This window comes from Haemaphysalis longicornis, unplaced genomic scaffold, assembly GCF_048455015.1.
Source record: "Haemaphysalis longicornis isolate Haplotype H1 unplaced genomic scaffold, Haemaphysalis longicornis Haplotype H1 scaffold_5, whole genome shotgun sequence".
Taxonomy (NCBI): domain Eukaryota; kingdom Metazoa; phylum Arthropoda; class Arachnida; order Ixodida; family Ixodidae; genus Haemaphysalis; species Haemaphysalis longicornis.
The window spans coordinates 16,025,299-16,040,735 of NW_027526385.1; the positions used below are offsets into that span (position 1 = coordinate 16,025,299).

Consider the following 15,437-nt stretch of genomic DNA (forward strand, 5'->3'; position numbering starts at 1 on the left):
CGGCTCGCTCAGTGGCTTTAGCAAGAAAAAATGGCGAAAACCTTCAGGAGCGCCTCGCGTTACCTAGCAACCAACACAGCTGGCCCAGCATCTGTCCACGGAATCTGGACGTGACTCCAGGAATTCCGCGCATGCGTCATGCACGCACGCGCCGCCGCTGCGCCCCGGCTGTCGTCAAGCTCTACCGCGCATGTAAGGCTTGGCATGAGGAACGCAACGTTATCTATGCTTATGACAATGACTACTACTAACACAGGGCAATTCGACGGAACAAGGCTCGGCTCGCCAGTGGGCTACTGCCATAGTTACGCAATATTCGTCAGTAAATAGATATAGCGGGCCGTTAGCGAGCGATGGGTAAACTCGCCGTGGGCAAGCTCGTAGGTGGTACAGCGACCTGCAAATGAGCCCACACACCAGTAACATTTATGTCTGATGGAGGTTGCAGACGGACCAAAGTGCAGTCTTGCTGTCGTCTGCTAGTCTCACCGCGCTGGCGATGACAGCGCTTTTTCTGCACCTAGTGTACAGCTCATGCGCTACGTCCACTTGCGCGCAGGCGCGCGCACGCCGGCGCGCTTGCTCCGCTAAGTTTTTTGACGGGACTTCGGCGCTTCGGCCAGTTTTCGGCGTTTCCCTCCTCAAACAGTTCACACCCCCACACAACCAAGCCAGCCAAGCTAGATAAACGACCGCACGTGTGCTGGACAGCTGCCGAAAAGACAGCCGCTGTCAACAGCCTCTTGTTTGCTCCCAGAAGTTTGAAGGCTCGGAGGAAACTTGCCCCTTCGCTTGAGGGAGAACGCGCGTGTGAGAGACGTAGCCCACTCTCACCCTCACGCCGTATAAAAGCGCCCAAGCGCCCTTTGAACACCGATAAGACCGGTTTGAGTCTTGAGAGGCTGCGCGTCGAGGTACTCGTCGCGGTCAGTCAGTTCCCTTCCGCTGTGTGGTCGCTTGAGTCGGTCGCTCGATCGTGCCTGCGTTTTCTGCTGTGGCGGCCAGGCCCCCCGTTACGATAATGGCATCCCGCTCGCTATTCAACCCTGTGTGGCTCCTGGCGATGGTCGCGATACTGGCGTCCCCGTGCCCGGGACTACAACACAACGGCGTGACCCGCTATCGGCACTTTGAAGGTGAGCCGCAGGAGACCGTATCCATCGGCGTCCCAAAGCGCGCGCATGTTTTACGGCCGGTGCGCGGCGTCTAGCTGTCAGGGAATATATATATATTGTGTGCGTACTGCCGTTCAGGAAAATGCGCCGAGCGCCGACTTGGCAGGGGATTCAGTGTGTCGCCACTTTTCTGCAAACCGGAATAATAAAACGAAAGGTGAACACAGTGATCGGAAATTGACATCGACATTTGAGGGGCTGGTACACGCTGTATGAAGCTTAAGAGGTCTTGGATATGACAAACTCTATGAATTGCTCGCTGTCTTTCAAACTGCAGCCCTGGGTATTTTTAAAGGAATCACTAAAAGCGCCCACTCCATAACTTATCACTCAGAACAGTGTTGAAACACATCATTTCAACGAGCTTAAGCTGTCACCGAGTTGTGCCGCTTGTACGTTCAATCGTCACCTTCTCTCCGGGATATGCTATACGCTCATTTAATTCATCTTATAATGTATTTCCGTCTGTCTTCAAGCATATATGCGACCCCCGAAGTGTCTTCTGCTAGATTTTCCGTCCGATGGTGGCTCGAAATTTTCCCACGTACTGGGCGAACGCACCCCCAGCCGAAAAAATTACAAATGCAGACGACTCTCTCAGACGGAAAGCGCCCCATAGCAACAGCGGCGAATGATCGTCAGTTGGTCGTCGAAACCGTGTTCGAAAGGGAAAGTTTGTTTCTTCTGAATATTTGGCACTCGTGTGAAATGTTCTCTATGAAAGCAGATTACTTATAAAAAAATATTGACTATTTGTCTTTTTGTTTTTTTTCCCCCTACTTAGCTTTACGCATCGCTGAGCACCTTGTTTCCCCGAGGGCGCGGATGGTATATACCACGGGGAATGCGCCTTGCACTTTTCTTGGACCAGTTTCGTAGCCTCCTAATTTGCCCTAGAAATGATGATGGAGTGCGGTCCGCGTTTCCCACCGTGCTCTGCGAAAGCGCGCCAACACAGAAGACGTCGGTCGCTTCTCGTCTGCAGGGATCGTATCGTCTGCTTCGCTTTGGCTCGTCGTCTGCTATCTGTCTAAGCTTTCCCGTTATAAGCTGGAGGAAGTTCGGCTTTGTGCTTTTGTTTTTCGGCGGCCATAAATTCGCAGTGCGTAGCTAAAATATAGGTCGATGATATTGATCTGTCGTTTTTCCGTTCACCAAATAGTGTTTCTCAGCGCACGCATGAGCAGGGAGCATATTTTTTTAGTTTTGGACGTAGTAGCCAAATTTGTCGGAAATATACAACTATCAATTCACCGCGCGCCGATTTCAAACCGCTGAATAATTTTATGTGAGGATCGTATTTCGTCAAACCCACGCATGGCTTTGGATACCGCTTTCTCTTCTCCCCCCCCCCCCTCCCTCCGCACTAGTTTTTTATATTTTTTATCTAAAGGGGGGGGGGGTGCTCAAGGCCACCAACTCTGCTTAACCTGAAGAAGGACCGTAGATCATTATTTTTATTCCGCAAGCTACGCACCAACCATATCCGGCTTCGATGTCTGCAATATCCCGGGACCCAGAGGGAAAAAGTGAACAAAACAACCGGAAGTATACCACGGCATCCCGGAGGTTTTAATTTTAAACATTTAATTGTGGGCGTTTTGTGGGTTCTTTTTTTTTCTTTTTTTTTTGTATTGCTTTTCTTGAACTCTTTTTCTTTTCCCGTTTTTTTCGGTGTCCCCCCATCGAATTCCAGCGCACACTACCATTGGAGGGGCTATGTACAGGCTGTCAGTTCTCTGCATTAATTGCCCAGCAACTGCATTTTTTTAAATTAGAGCAGGGACGTATTCCACTCGAGTTTCTTCTGTGGTGTACTAGGGCGCTCATTTCATAGCCCGAAGCATTACCAAGAGGAAGAAATAGAGCTGGCTGGCCATGTAAACCGGAGAACTGATAATCCGTGTCCCACCGGGGTAACAGAGCGGATACTGAGAGGTGAGACCAGAAGTAGGGGATGTCCGATAACTCGATGGAGGAATGCGATGAGGAAATTTGGTGGCAAAAAGAAAATGGATTCAAAAGCTCAGGATATGAAGACGGTGGGGGGATCCTTCCTCCTGCGGTGAATGATGATTAGGCTGATGATTATTTATAAGGAGATCGCATGATTCCTCACCTCAGACGACTTCAGCTCCCCCTACCAGTGTATAAAAGAAAATTATCGTGCCTAGACGCAGGAAAAATGAACTCTTTATTTAGTAATCTGTTGCTCCAGGCTAGTCTTCGTCAGCTCCAGGCTAGCTACAGGCTAGTCTGGCATAACATTCTCCCTTCTGCGTAACTTGCTTCATCTGCGGGTCGTGAACAGTTTGTTTAGGGAATTGAGTGAATTTCATTTGCCCTTTTGTCAAGTTAGCTTCGCCATTCCAGGGAGTCAGTGGAGTGTTCTATGGGCGTGTCGTCCAGGCAGTCCAGGTGCTTGGCCGGCTGCTTAGTTGCCGGCGGCCCTCTGGACAAAGCCCACTAGTTGTTGTTCACAAGAGGAATGGGCGCTGTTTCACGTTGACTAATTAAGTGTAACTGCAGTCTTGAGTGCAGCATGGTCGGCCCCTACTGCCTGTGTCCGGAGGAGAAACGGCTGGTGGGTTTAAAAGGACTACGAAGACAGAAAAATGCAACTTTGGTTTGTTCTAAATACATCCATGCAAAATCAAAGTCATGCCAATTTAAAACGAGCCATAGAGTTATTACTACCCAACTGCAAACAGTTCACTATCCACATATTTCCTAGATCGTGTGACGTCACGGGAGTAGTTTGTGCGGTGCGGGGTTGGGGTCGATAAGAGCTACCGCCCGTAAAGAAAACTGTCGTGGCGCTCCTGGTTCGTGTTATCGCAAAACTTTAACGATGTCGTGCGGTTAATCGGCTGAATACTCTGTTTTTACAACGTTGCCGCTGACGTCACTTGATAACACTGTGTAGCGGGAAATTTAAGTTATTAGTATTCGCGATATGACGTCCTTCGGTCCTGGACTGTAGTTGGGCGGGCTAGTTCTTTCAAACAAAATTTATGTGCGTTGTCTTCATATGCTAGTTCTGAATAAGATATCCATCATCGTCATGTGCGCTGTCGGGCGCACGCGTTTCCCACAAGTTTTGCAACTGTTCCTTGTAAGCCGCGGTTGCCGGGTTCAAATCTCGCGGGCTGACGCTCTGCTACGCTCTTTTGTACGGCCGGGGTGCTCACACGCACGCACACACCCAAAAAGAAGTCCATTCTGCTCTAAAGATAGCGACAAGAGCTTTCGCAGACTCCAGTGTGATGTGCGGCGCACTCCCGTAGTGGTCTTGTTCGTCCCTAACGTTGGTCCCGCCTCAAGTCGCAACCTTTCTTGCTTCCTTGCACTAAACTCTGAAGAAAACAAGTTAACCGCGACAGCTTAAAAAAGTAAGAAATGGAACGCTAGGGGAAAAAAATTCCCTTCGAAGCAAACCCTTATCGGCATGCGCTGGGACCCCGCTCGAATGCACTTTCAGAAAGCTCCAGTGTACTGCATATACTACGCCAGCACCGGCAACGCCAGGGAGGTCTGGCAACCGCGATAGCGAAAGTGCTTTAAGCAGATGGCGCCTAAATGTCTTGTGTCGTACATCGCCGACAAGGCAAACCTAAAGCAAAAAAGAAGAGGGAAGATCGTCCACATTGCGTATCGCGAAGCTTGTGTCTCGCCGCCCTGGCTCATGATATTCAAGCAAAATAGCGACATACGACGCAACGGAGGCTGCGTTTCGTCTTCTGCACTCTCTCTGTGAGCTTTATTGGAATTCTCGGGGCTCTGTTCGCCTATGCGAACCGGTTGGAGAGTCGCTCCGACGGTGTATATACCCCTGTCCTTGATGCGTTTGTGTGTGGCCTGGCTCTTGTTTTTTTAGTGCCCATCTTGCCTGCAAGGAAAAGCCTCCAACATCGAGCAGAGCCTTGCGAAGCACCGACTGGAAAGGCTTTCGTTCTAATCATTTTCCTTTTTCGTTTGGTTTTAAGCGACATTATTCCCCGCCTTTTTATAATCCTCCGGTGCGGTTGATCAAGTTAGGCGCGTTTCGGCGGAGAGGATTAGGGTCATCAGGTCTGTATCAGTCCCCTTGACAAGGCAGCAAAGATACGTCGTCTAGTACCGCGCACAATTAAAGTTGAGTTTTTGCTGTGTGTCTGGCTTTTGGGGGCAGTCGACGTGTCCGAGGAACAAAAACAAAAGTAAAATTGTGGCGGGAAACCTTTTCTGATTGGTTCTATCAAATTTGTCACGTGACTCGTACCGGACAAAGTGAACTAGGCTGGCATGTAGTGCGAAAAAAATTAAAGCCGTTCCACTGAATGTGAAAGCTGTCGGAAGTGCAGACAGTGATTCGCCACAATGGGCTGTAGTGCCGTTATCCGCTCACTGCTACCACCCAATGCAATTCAAATTTCTCGCCTTCGCAGTGCTCGCGCGCCTCCTGCCTGAAACTGCGCCAGCGGGAGTTCTGTTCTTTTTGTGCTTGCTTTTCCTCCCGCACGTGCCGACGTTGCACTGCCACTTTTTTTTTTTTTTTTTTGCTCACTGTCTTAAAAACCAACCAACGAGCGTTCCTAACTAAATGAACCCGGGTTCTGCCGGTTAGCTACGTATATTTTGCCTCAAATGTGCCTGCAGCTTTTTTTGCGCTAAACAACGGGGAGATGTATGACAAGCGCCAGCGGTTCACGAGTTTCGAACGCTTATTACTATATACACCGCTTGGCTTTCGAAGCCTCTGGATTACGCCGCGACGACGGGACGCCGTGTGACTCTACTTGGGTCCAGCGAGCGAGCCCCTAAAGGGCTCTGCACTCAAAAGCAATAACCGGTGGATTGTCACTGTGACGGCGTGGCCACCAAGAGATGGGACTGGAAGCATAGAGGAAGACCAAGACGATGGAGACACAGGGTGTTGCGACGATGATTGGAACACTTTAGAAATTTTTCCTCAGGGAACTGCCCCTCTGTTCGCGCTCAAACTTCACACGAAGGTCGCATTTTGTGGTCTATTTTGTTTCACACCGAAACAACGACGGTACTTCCCTTTTTATACTGAAAATAAATAAAAACGATTGTCGCCTATGAGAAAATGGCTGCTGATTTGGACGTGCGAGCCCGAAAACCGGGTTTTCTGATCGTCTGCTAGCTCATTCCTAGGTGCATTTTCTCATCGTCTGCTGCACCGTTTTGCTCCTTCCCATCGTGAATCCCAAACGTGCGTTTCGCTCTGCATACCCCAGGTGGTTCCGTCGTTCCAACATCAACTTGCGCTGGCTCGCACGTCCAGATCAGCCGCCATTTTCCCATAGGTGAAAATCGTTTTTATTTATTTTCAGTATAAACAGGTAAGTACCGTCGTTGTTCCCGGTGTCAAACAAAATAGACCACAAAATGCGACCTTCGTGGCAAGTTTGAGCGCGAACAGAGCGGCGGTTCGCTCGGGAAAATTTTTAAAGTGTTCCAATTATCGTCGCAACACCCTGTATGAGGTCGGAACATTCGGAGGCAAAGAACGGACAAGGCATCGCAAGATAGGCATGTTTGGAAGAACAGTGGAAACGAACATGCTAATGATGATCATGATTATGATAATCGTACCGGAAGCACTAAACAAATATTAGAGCCTACTTCCGGCTGAAGCTTTCCCTTGTCCCATTATGTCCAATGGCTGAACACCTCTGCACGACCGAGTAGCGGATGACTGACAACGTGTGGGTACGAGCGAGTTGGTGATCCATGATAACTCTGTTAAGCGCAGTAAAGAAACCACAGGACTTGTCTCCCTCGTCCTGTGTTTTCGTTACTGCGCTTAACAGAGTTATGACTTTGACGAGCTGCATACCTCACCGATGCTTGCCGAGTGTCGTCAAACAAATCGGGCTTATCCTTATCCGCCTCTGATGTTGTGTAAACATGTTCTCTCCGGGGAAAATGGTTGAGACTCGACTAGCGAGGTGCAGCTGCTTAGTGGCGAGAATCGGCCTTATCGACAAACCGTCGTCGACGCGTCACCCGTGGATAGCAGGGGCCGAGTGGGCGACACTTGACGTCCATTCACTCGTGGCGTGAACTGCAGATTTCGCCGCTGCTCGGAGGCGAGCAATATACTACTTACGATGCGTTCTACCAATGCTCTGCGTTCAGGCTGAGGCGCGGTATCAACGCCATGCGTTTTTGCGAGTCGTTGCCACTCTCTAAAAAGTCCAGCTTAGAGACCATCACTGCATGAAGTCTTATACCCCTGTCAAACGTGCCTATTTAAGTGCACTTACACGGAGTGCACTCGGCTAAAATGTCATTCGGGAGCAGCTAAACGGCAAACGCGAATGACACTTTACAAGAAACGCACTTTAAGCTGAGTGTGGTCCCCAAACACACTTTACCGGGGCCAGCTCGCCGAGTGAGTAATCTCGTGAACAGCAGTCCGAAAATCGGAAAAATTAACCTAAAACCACGAGCGTTTAGATGATAATAAGTAACGTTAAAAGTTAATTATAGATACATTCCTTGTTTACTTTTACATAAAATTGAAGCAGCGACGAAAAATAAGAAAATAACCTCACTCTCAAACACGCGCCAGCGCCGCTTGGTGGGTGTTTTGCTCCATGGCAGCCGTTCTCTGCGGCCTTCTCGTAGGTGGTTTCTTGTGGCCCTGTGATTGTGTTCCTGCTTCAGCCTATTTCTGTTCTATTCAACGCTTTCAGATAATTTCCTCCAAACAATAATGCTGCTGTCATTCACTGCGCAGTGAGTAACAGTGAGGATATCAGCGCCGGTGTGCAGTCGCCATCCGAACACACTTTTTTGTGGTCTTGTGCGGGGCGCCGATTGCGATTTTAAACAATGCAAACACAACGAAATGTTTACTTTATTCCTCACGGGATAAAGAGGGGGAATTTCAAGTAATTTTGCGTAATATTTACGCCGGCTATCGTCACTGACATCACGGCCAAGGGCACTTTATTTCGTCGTTTAGCAGCGCGCAGCCTAAGTGTCATTTGGGAAGCCCGAGTGCACTCGGCGGAAGTGCACTTAAACAGGCACGTTTGACAGGGGTATTAATTCTGTATGCGTAGGGAAAGGAAATGAGGCTGCTGGATTGTAACTTCACAAAATGTCGCGAATCAAACTGCTTCCTAACTGCTCCTTTTTTACTTGTGTTCGGGATCCGAAAAAAAAAAAAAAAAATCCCGGGCCATCTCCACTAACGTGAAACCTGGGCAGGGGTGAAGCATGCAGTGTATAAGTGTATTCTTGGCGCCTTGGCGTTTTTGCCTACGGATATGAAACGGTTGGGGGTACAGGTATACCAGTGATTAACTATGACTTTGTAACTTGCAGTGCAGAAGCATATCCTGCGCGTCGGGGGAGCTTATCGCAACAGTTGGTTTGGGGCAAATAGCTTCGTTGTGCACTGCAAATTGATTTACACCCTTTTTGTCTATAACTAACACCCTTACAACCTATCGAAAAACAAGGAAAAACAGCCTTTAAAAAGGTATATTCTAGTGTTTTTGCCAGGGTGTAAGAGTGTTATAAACAATGGAAAAATACCTTTAAGGGTGTTTTCCATTGTTTTATTTGCTAGGGTGTAATGGTGTGATTTTTCACCCTTAAGCGTGTAAATTTTGTTACAGTGTAGCAAATTCCTCGCAACAGGAAACTGGCTTCGTTATAAGCGATGCTTCGTTGAAAGTGGGGATGATTTACTCTCTGTGCGATGTTATATTACTCTGCTACTCTGTAAGCGTGAAACACTTCGACTTAAACGAAATTTTGAAAAAAATCGATTTCCTTATTACGAGGGCTTACTGGAGTCTTTTCATCGGGTGAGCAAAACCAATTTCGACGTCCAATCTCCTCGCGCATATGCGTCGTAGGACAACGGGCGGTATCCCGCGGGAATGCGTGCAGCTAGCTGTGCGTTGGGGTGAGAATGTCGCAACCGCCGAAGAAGCGGAATAATCTCGGACGGCGCGCGTTGCAGATGTTTCTCGTCACCGGACGCTTGTGACATCAGCTTGCGCCACCCTTCTCGTTGCCCGGCTGTGTGGGCGGCGTGGCGCGCCATTTGGGTTTTGGGCGCCACGCGCTCCCGCATATATGGAAGGGATTTTCTTTTTTTCTCTTTCTCTAGCTCTCCCCATCTCTCATGGCGTTTTTGTTTTTTATCTTTGTACCGGCCGAGTATCGCCCGATGTATATCGCGTGAGGTTGCGTGTTTGTGAGCGCCGTGTTGTTGCCCCAGCAAGCATGCTTGCCTGTGATGGATTGTGCGGAGCGAAGCACGTGCTATGCTGCGTCGTCATTCTGGGGGACTCCGTGTCAGGACTTTCTCATCGTTGCGGATGTATCGCGATATCTCTTTTCTTTCTCTGCTTTTCCGCATATGTATGTATGTATGTATGTATGTATGTATGTATGTATGTGCGTATGCATGTATGTATGTGCGTATGTGCGTATGCATGTATGTATGTATGTATGTGCGTATGCATGTTTGCATGTATGTATGTATGTATGTATGTATGTATGTATGTATGTATGTATGTATGTATGTATGTGCGTATGCATGTATGTATGTGCGTATGTGCGTATGCATGTATGTATGTATGTATGTGCGTATGCATGTTTGCATGTATGTATGTGCGTATGCATGTTTGCATGTATGTATGTATGTATGTATGTATGTATGTATGTATGTATGTGCGTATGCATGTATGTATGTGCGTATGTGCGTATGTATGTATGCATGTATGCATGTATGTGCGTATGCATGTATGTATGTGCGTATGCATGTTTGCATGTATGTATGTATGTATGTATGTATGTATGTATGTATGTATGTATGTATGTATGTATGTATGTATGTATGTATGCGCGTGTGTGGGTGTGTGTGCGTGTTTAACGCCCAACGAGCAGTGGAAGGGCTCAATAAACGCCGGCGCAAGAGAAATCAGGACTTTGCTTGCTTTACAGCGACCTCTATTTCAGCTGACCGAATTCGAAAAGTTCTGATGTAAACTCTTCAGTCAGACTCTGGGGACTGAAGTCTTATACGTATAGACTCCAGAGTAGTGGAATAGTTCGCGGTATACGCAGGAGAACGCTCGCCTATACAAGCTGCATTATAGACAAGTTATATCCCTTTTGGAAACTATCTAGTGCAAGTTGCGAATGCGGTGCGGTAAGTTTAAGCGCTGAGCAAGTCCCCTGACCGTGGCCGAGGTTTCAGGTACCAGGGGCTGTCGGGGTTCCTTCTAAGGATGTGTGGTATGACCTGGAGTCTCCTCGGGAGAGTCTATAAATAGTTTAGGTCTGGTTGGTGGAAGTGTCTTCCGTGGATTGAAAACGACCTGAAAAGTAGCGGGAGGCGATTAGCGGAGGCCAGGTTAAACAGATAGGATCTCGCGTGGCTTGTTTATTACGAGAAAAAGCGGGGCTAGCGGTTCTATAAAGGAGCTCAAAACACACACACACACACAAATGCGTTTTTGTTTAGGCTCAAAAGGATTTAACAATTTTGGACGCATGTTTTTTCTCACCAATCATGCGGAATTTATCTAGCGAAAGCTGCGTTTTTGCGTCGGGCGTTGTTCGATTCCAGAACTACACCGAAAGGATGTTTCACTGCATGAATCTGTGTAATGAGGGAAAGTCCACTTTAGAAACCGGCACGGGATTGCGTTCTGTACGTGATGTATATTTCCAACAGAAGAAAATCGTCGCGGTTGCTGTTTGCCCGGGGGTTTGGCCAAGACACTGCAAAAGTAAAAAGCGAATTCCACGAGAGAATTGCAATTATAGAATCACATGCAGTTAAACAAAGTGACACATGGATATGATAGTATGAGGATAGTCCGTCAGGATTCTTCTAACGCAAACACGTTCAGCAGCTAATACTTACAATTTCTTTCTTTATCTTCGCCTCGTTTGACGCATTTGAATGTCGTCAGTTGTTACGCTGATTGTCGTGTCTGTTGTCCAGATAACGACTCGCTGCAGAGCATCCGTGCGTGCCGTGTGCATATCAGAGCACGTGCGTTCACGTGACAGGCATATTTTGTGCACGTTTATGCTAGCGGTGCTGTAGCGGGTGGTGCGAGTGGAGAGGGGAGGTGGAGGAAGGTTATCGGAAGTGCTTAGTTAAGTGGCCTGACCTCGCTCGCGCGGCGTCCCCTCCTTCGCCCGCGTTGAATATCCTCTTCCTGTTCCCGACCCTCTTGACCGACGTCCGAAACTTCTTGCCTGCAGTCTAGATACATCTTGCGCCATAAGTTACGTGCGAACATTTATGCAGGAAGTGGGACAGGGCGAAATGACCATCGACTTCAGAAGGACCAATTAAAAGCCTCTTGCATAAACGCGGCCTCTTTGCTGGTCGTTGACCCGTGCACGTTACCCCATGCATTGGCTCGGTGGCTAGGCGTTTTGCTGCTGAACTCAATGACGCGAGTTCGATCCAGGTCTCCATGACTGCTTAGTCAAATGGGGGCAAAAAGCGAAAATGCCCGTGTGTCGAGATTTCGGCGCACGTTGAAGATCCCACGGTGGTCGAAATGAATCCGGAGCCCTCCACTACGGCGCGCCTCATAACCCAAGGGTAGCTTCGGCGCTTCGCAGATCCGTAAGCGTATTTGATGTTGGTGCCCTACGTTTTTTACGCAGGTTTCGGTGGTGTGTACCGGTTTGAATCTCGCGCGTTTTTCCATCTCTATATGCATGTCGCTCTACCTACAGCCGCCGTAGTTTACAGCGACGCCATACAAATCACTGTGCCCTCTCGCCTTTGTACGTCTTTACGGCACTTGACCTCGCGTGAAACTCTCCCTTCTCTAAACACACTGCTGCGCCGAGAGAGAGAGAGAGAGAGAGAGAGAGAGAGAGAGAGAGAGAGAGAGAGAGAGAGAGAGAGAGAGAGAGAGAGAGAGAGAGAGAGAGAGAGAGAGAGAGAGAGAGAGAAAGTGTTTATTGAACGGGTAATATTTACATGGCGAAGTTTTGCCTCTCAACAGAGTGCACAGGTCTTGCCCTCTCATTGATTGATTGCAGGGTTTAACGCGCCGACGCAACGCAAGCGATGAGGCGCGCCGTAGGTGAGGGCTCCGGATTAATTGTGACCACCTGGGGATCTTTAACGTGCGCCCAAATCTCGTACATACGGGCGTTTTTGCTTTTCGCCTCCATCATAAAAGCGGCCGCCGCGGCCGGGAATCGAACCCGCGGCCTCGTGCTCAGCAGCACAACGCCTTAGCCCCTGAGCCACCGCGGTGGGTTAAACAAACTTCTGCTCAGAGAGAGAGAGAGAGAGAGAGAGGGGGGGGGGGGGGGCGTGTTTATTGAACTGATAATATTTACTTGGCAAAGTTTTGCCGGGCACAGGTCTTAAGGACTTCGTCTTGAGGCCTTCAACTTCTCCGGGGCGCAAATCGCGAGGCATAATAGGGCTGTAATTATGTGCATAGCGGGTGCTACTTGTGCCTTTCGTTCCCAAGCCTCGACTAGTATACGCAACACTGCGCGCAACTAACGCTTAGGGAAGCCCCCCTCTCCTTCGCCCTGCTAGGCTACCGGTCTTGAGCGAGAAAACCGCTCCTGTTCCGGTGAAACGGACAGCAGCGCGTAAATGTTTTGACGTCGGCCTGACCCGCCTTCGACTCGGCGGATGGTTGCTCTTGTTTTCGAAGCGACCCGGCGTGACGCAATAATTGGCTTCTGGGGGAAAAGAGAGCGGTAACGGCTCCGCCGGGAGCCTGGTACCGCGCTGGAGAGGTCTCCGCGAGGTGCGATTAGCGCCTCCTCGGGCGATAGGCATTACGTCTCGTTACCGATGTCGTTATCGCTTCGCCTCGCGAGAAGCCGACCGAACCCTCGCGGCTGGCTTGCAGGTGGAAAAGGAACTCGTGTGTCGAAGTCGAAGCATGGGTGATTGCGAGAGTGACAACGCGGCCGGAGCGTGCAGTGTGCGGGCTAGTAATCGTTTCCGAGTACTTGTTGGGAGGGAGATGGGGCTTTTGCTTTTGTAGCAAGGCAACTCGTGCGTGACCAGCTCGTTATTTTCAATTTGCGTCCAAGTCGTCGACCTGCGTGTTTACTGCCTGTGAGAGTCGGGCAGGGTCTGTAAGTGAACCCGATAACGAGGCGCATTGGGCTAAGCGAGTCGAGTTTTCCCCGGGAGGAGTAAGCTGCGGAGACTTTCAAGGAAAAAAAACAAATATTTAGTGATTTCCCCCTATTTGTAGCAATGTTTTTGAGACGTTACGGTACATTGTCGCTTCGCGAAAAGCGTGTAGAAAGAAGCGACCCGTTAGGTGTGCCTGGAGGTCTCCAAGCAGAAAATCACAGGTGTGTAGCGCAGTGGCAGCCAGCGCGGAATGCAAGCTTTAGTCTTGAAACGATAGTGGGTGATACTTCGGGTATGAAATGCGCATTCTCGGAGCTTTCTGCGTACGCCTGAGGAAGTGCTCAATCCGCAGTCCCGCACCCTCGTTGCTAACGCATCTCCGTTGTATGTCTTATGTGTTATATACTATACTCGGTTATACAACTTCAGAACTGCAGCGGAAGTTGCCGTTGTGCCTCATCACCGCAGCCATGATGTTACTCCGCGCGGCGCAAGTAGTGCGTTACTGGGAATATTTCGAACATGGCACGAGCCGTTTCCGTAATTTTCTGTACTTAATATAGTACTTAATATATGCAGTACTTAAGGTACTGCAGCGACGGCAAACAAACTACGTGAGGAAAGGCAGACGATATTCACGCATTCATAGCATCTCCGTTCGAAACGCGCCCGAAGGAGTAGGACCGTGTGACTGCGCATGCATCTTGAATTTTGACGCAGACACGGTGGGAAACCAATATTTTTTCCGGCTCCATATGAGAGCGTAAGTGAGCTATATATATGCTATAGAACTCACTTATGAGAACCTACTGGGCACAGAGAAGGTATATATGCCCTCTACTACAACTTGGGAGTTGTTCGTCCCTGATGGCGTGTTTTACCTCCAGCCCCTACGCAACTCTTCGCGGGAATGCGGTTCCCCGCTTCAGTGCCGCACGTCCACTTAGCGCTCCCGAGATACCGCTGAACTGTACCCGTCGTGGGGTGCCGGAAAGCGTACGCACACTGCGTTGCAAGCGTGGAGGCGTGATTTGCCTCCTTATCTCGGCTTGCTTGAGTGAGGAGCACTTGAAACGCTCTAGGTCGACGGACTCACTATCACTCGCGCTGTATCGCCGCGATACGTATACGCTCGACGTCGTAATGCGTACCGGGAAATATTAAAAGTCACCGTGTCATTGCGCAGTTCTTTGCGTCCAAAAAATGACTTATAAGTGGACAGACATTTACTTTTTCAACGTTGTATACGCTCGACGTCGTAATGCGTACCGGGAAATATTAAAAGTCACCGTGTCATTGCGCAGTTCTTTGCGTCCAAAAAATGACTTATAAGTGGACAGACATTTACTTTTTCAACGTTTATAAGCATTTGTGAGGACAGTATTCCTTGCTGTTTCTATGCGCGGATTACAGCGGTAAGACTTGAAACGCGAAATTCAAACGAATATTTCCAGCCATGCGGAGTCACGGGCCTTTCCCGTGTGCTAGGCGCGAATGGGGCAGCGTGTGGGGTAGAGTAGCGTAGAACCCTGGAAGAAAATTAAGTAGGAGTCCATTTCCGTCGTGGAGGTCGGGAAAGCCGGGAGGGGTTTTTCGAGGCGTCTTTGTCCATACGGGTACACAAGAGAGCCCGCCAAGAACACCCGAATCATATTCGAAGGGCCAGATCAATTATGAGCCGCGCCTTCCCCTATGCAACGCGGATGCCCAAAAATGGAACGCACAAAGCGACTCGTACATAAACGTCGAATTAAAAACCGGCATGGCGGGTGAACGTATACGCTGCGTGGTCGCCTCGGAGATGCATTTCCTGTTTCTCACCCGGCCGATCCTCGTGTCAATTTCCTTTCTCGTTGCCTGGCGAGGTTCGTGATCGTCGCTGTCGTCGCCGTTCAAATTAATCAGCTTCCTTTTCCAGGTGACGTCACGAAAATGGCGTGCGTAAAGGTAGCGTATGTCGCTGTGCACTTGAAATGTGTTCGACGGTGCAACGAAAAAAAAAAAAGACAAACAGACAACGGGAAGGAGTGGGCGAGGAAATGAAGGGGGGGGGGGGTTTACTTGCTTCTTTTTGGAGGGAATGGCAACTGTCGAACAAATACTGGGCTAATCTTCCCGCTTCAAAAAAGAAAAAAACA

The 15,437-nt window shown here is 49.2% G+C and overlaps 1 protein-coding gene across 1 annotated transcript in view; it reads left to right on the forward strand.

Moving 5' to 3' along the window:
* Positions 1-863: 863 nt before the first annotated feature.
* LOC144137917 (uncharacterized) overlaps positions 864-15,437 on the forward strand; it is a 35,454-nt gene continuing 20,880 nt past the window's right edge. Inside the window, exon 1 of the mRNA XM_077669936.1 lies at positions 864-1,136. Coding sequence (XP_077526062.1) covers positions 1,022-1,136 — 115 coding nt within the window. The 5' untranslated portion in view covers positions 864-1,021. The remainder of the gene's footprint in view (positions 1,137-15,437) is intronic.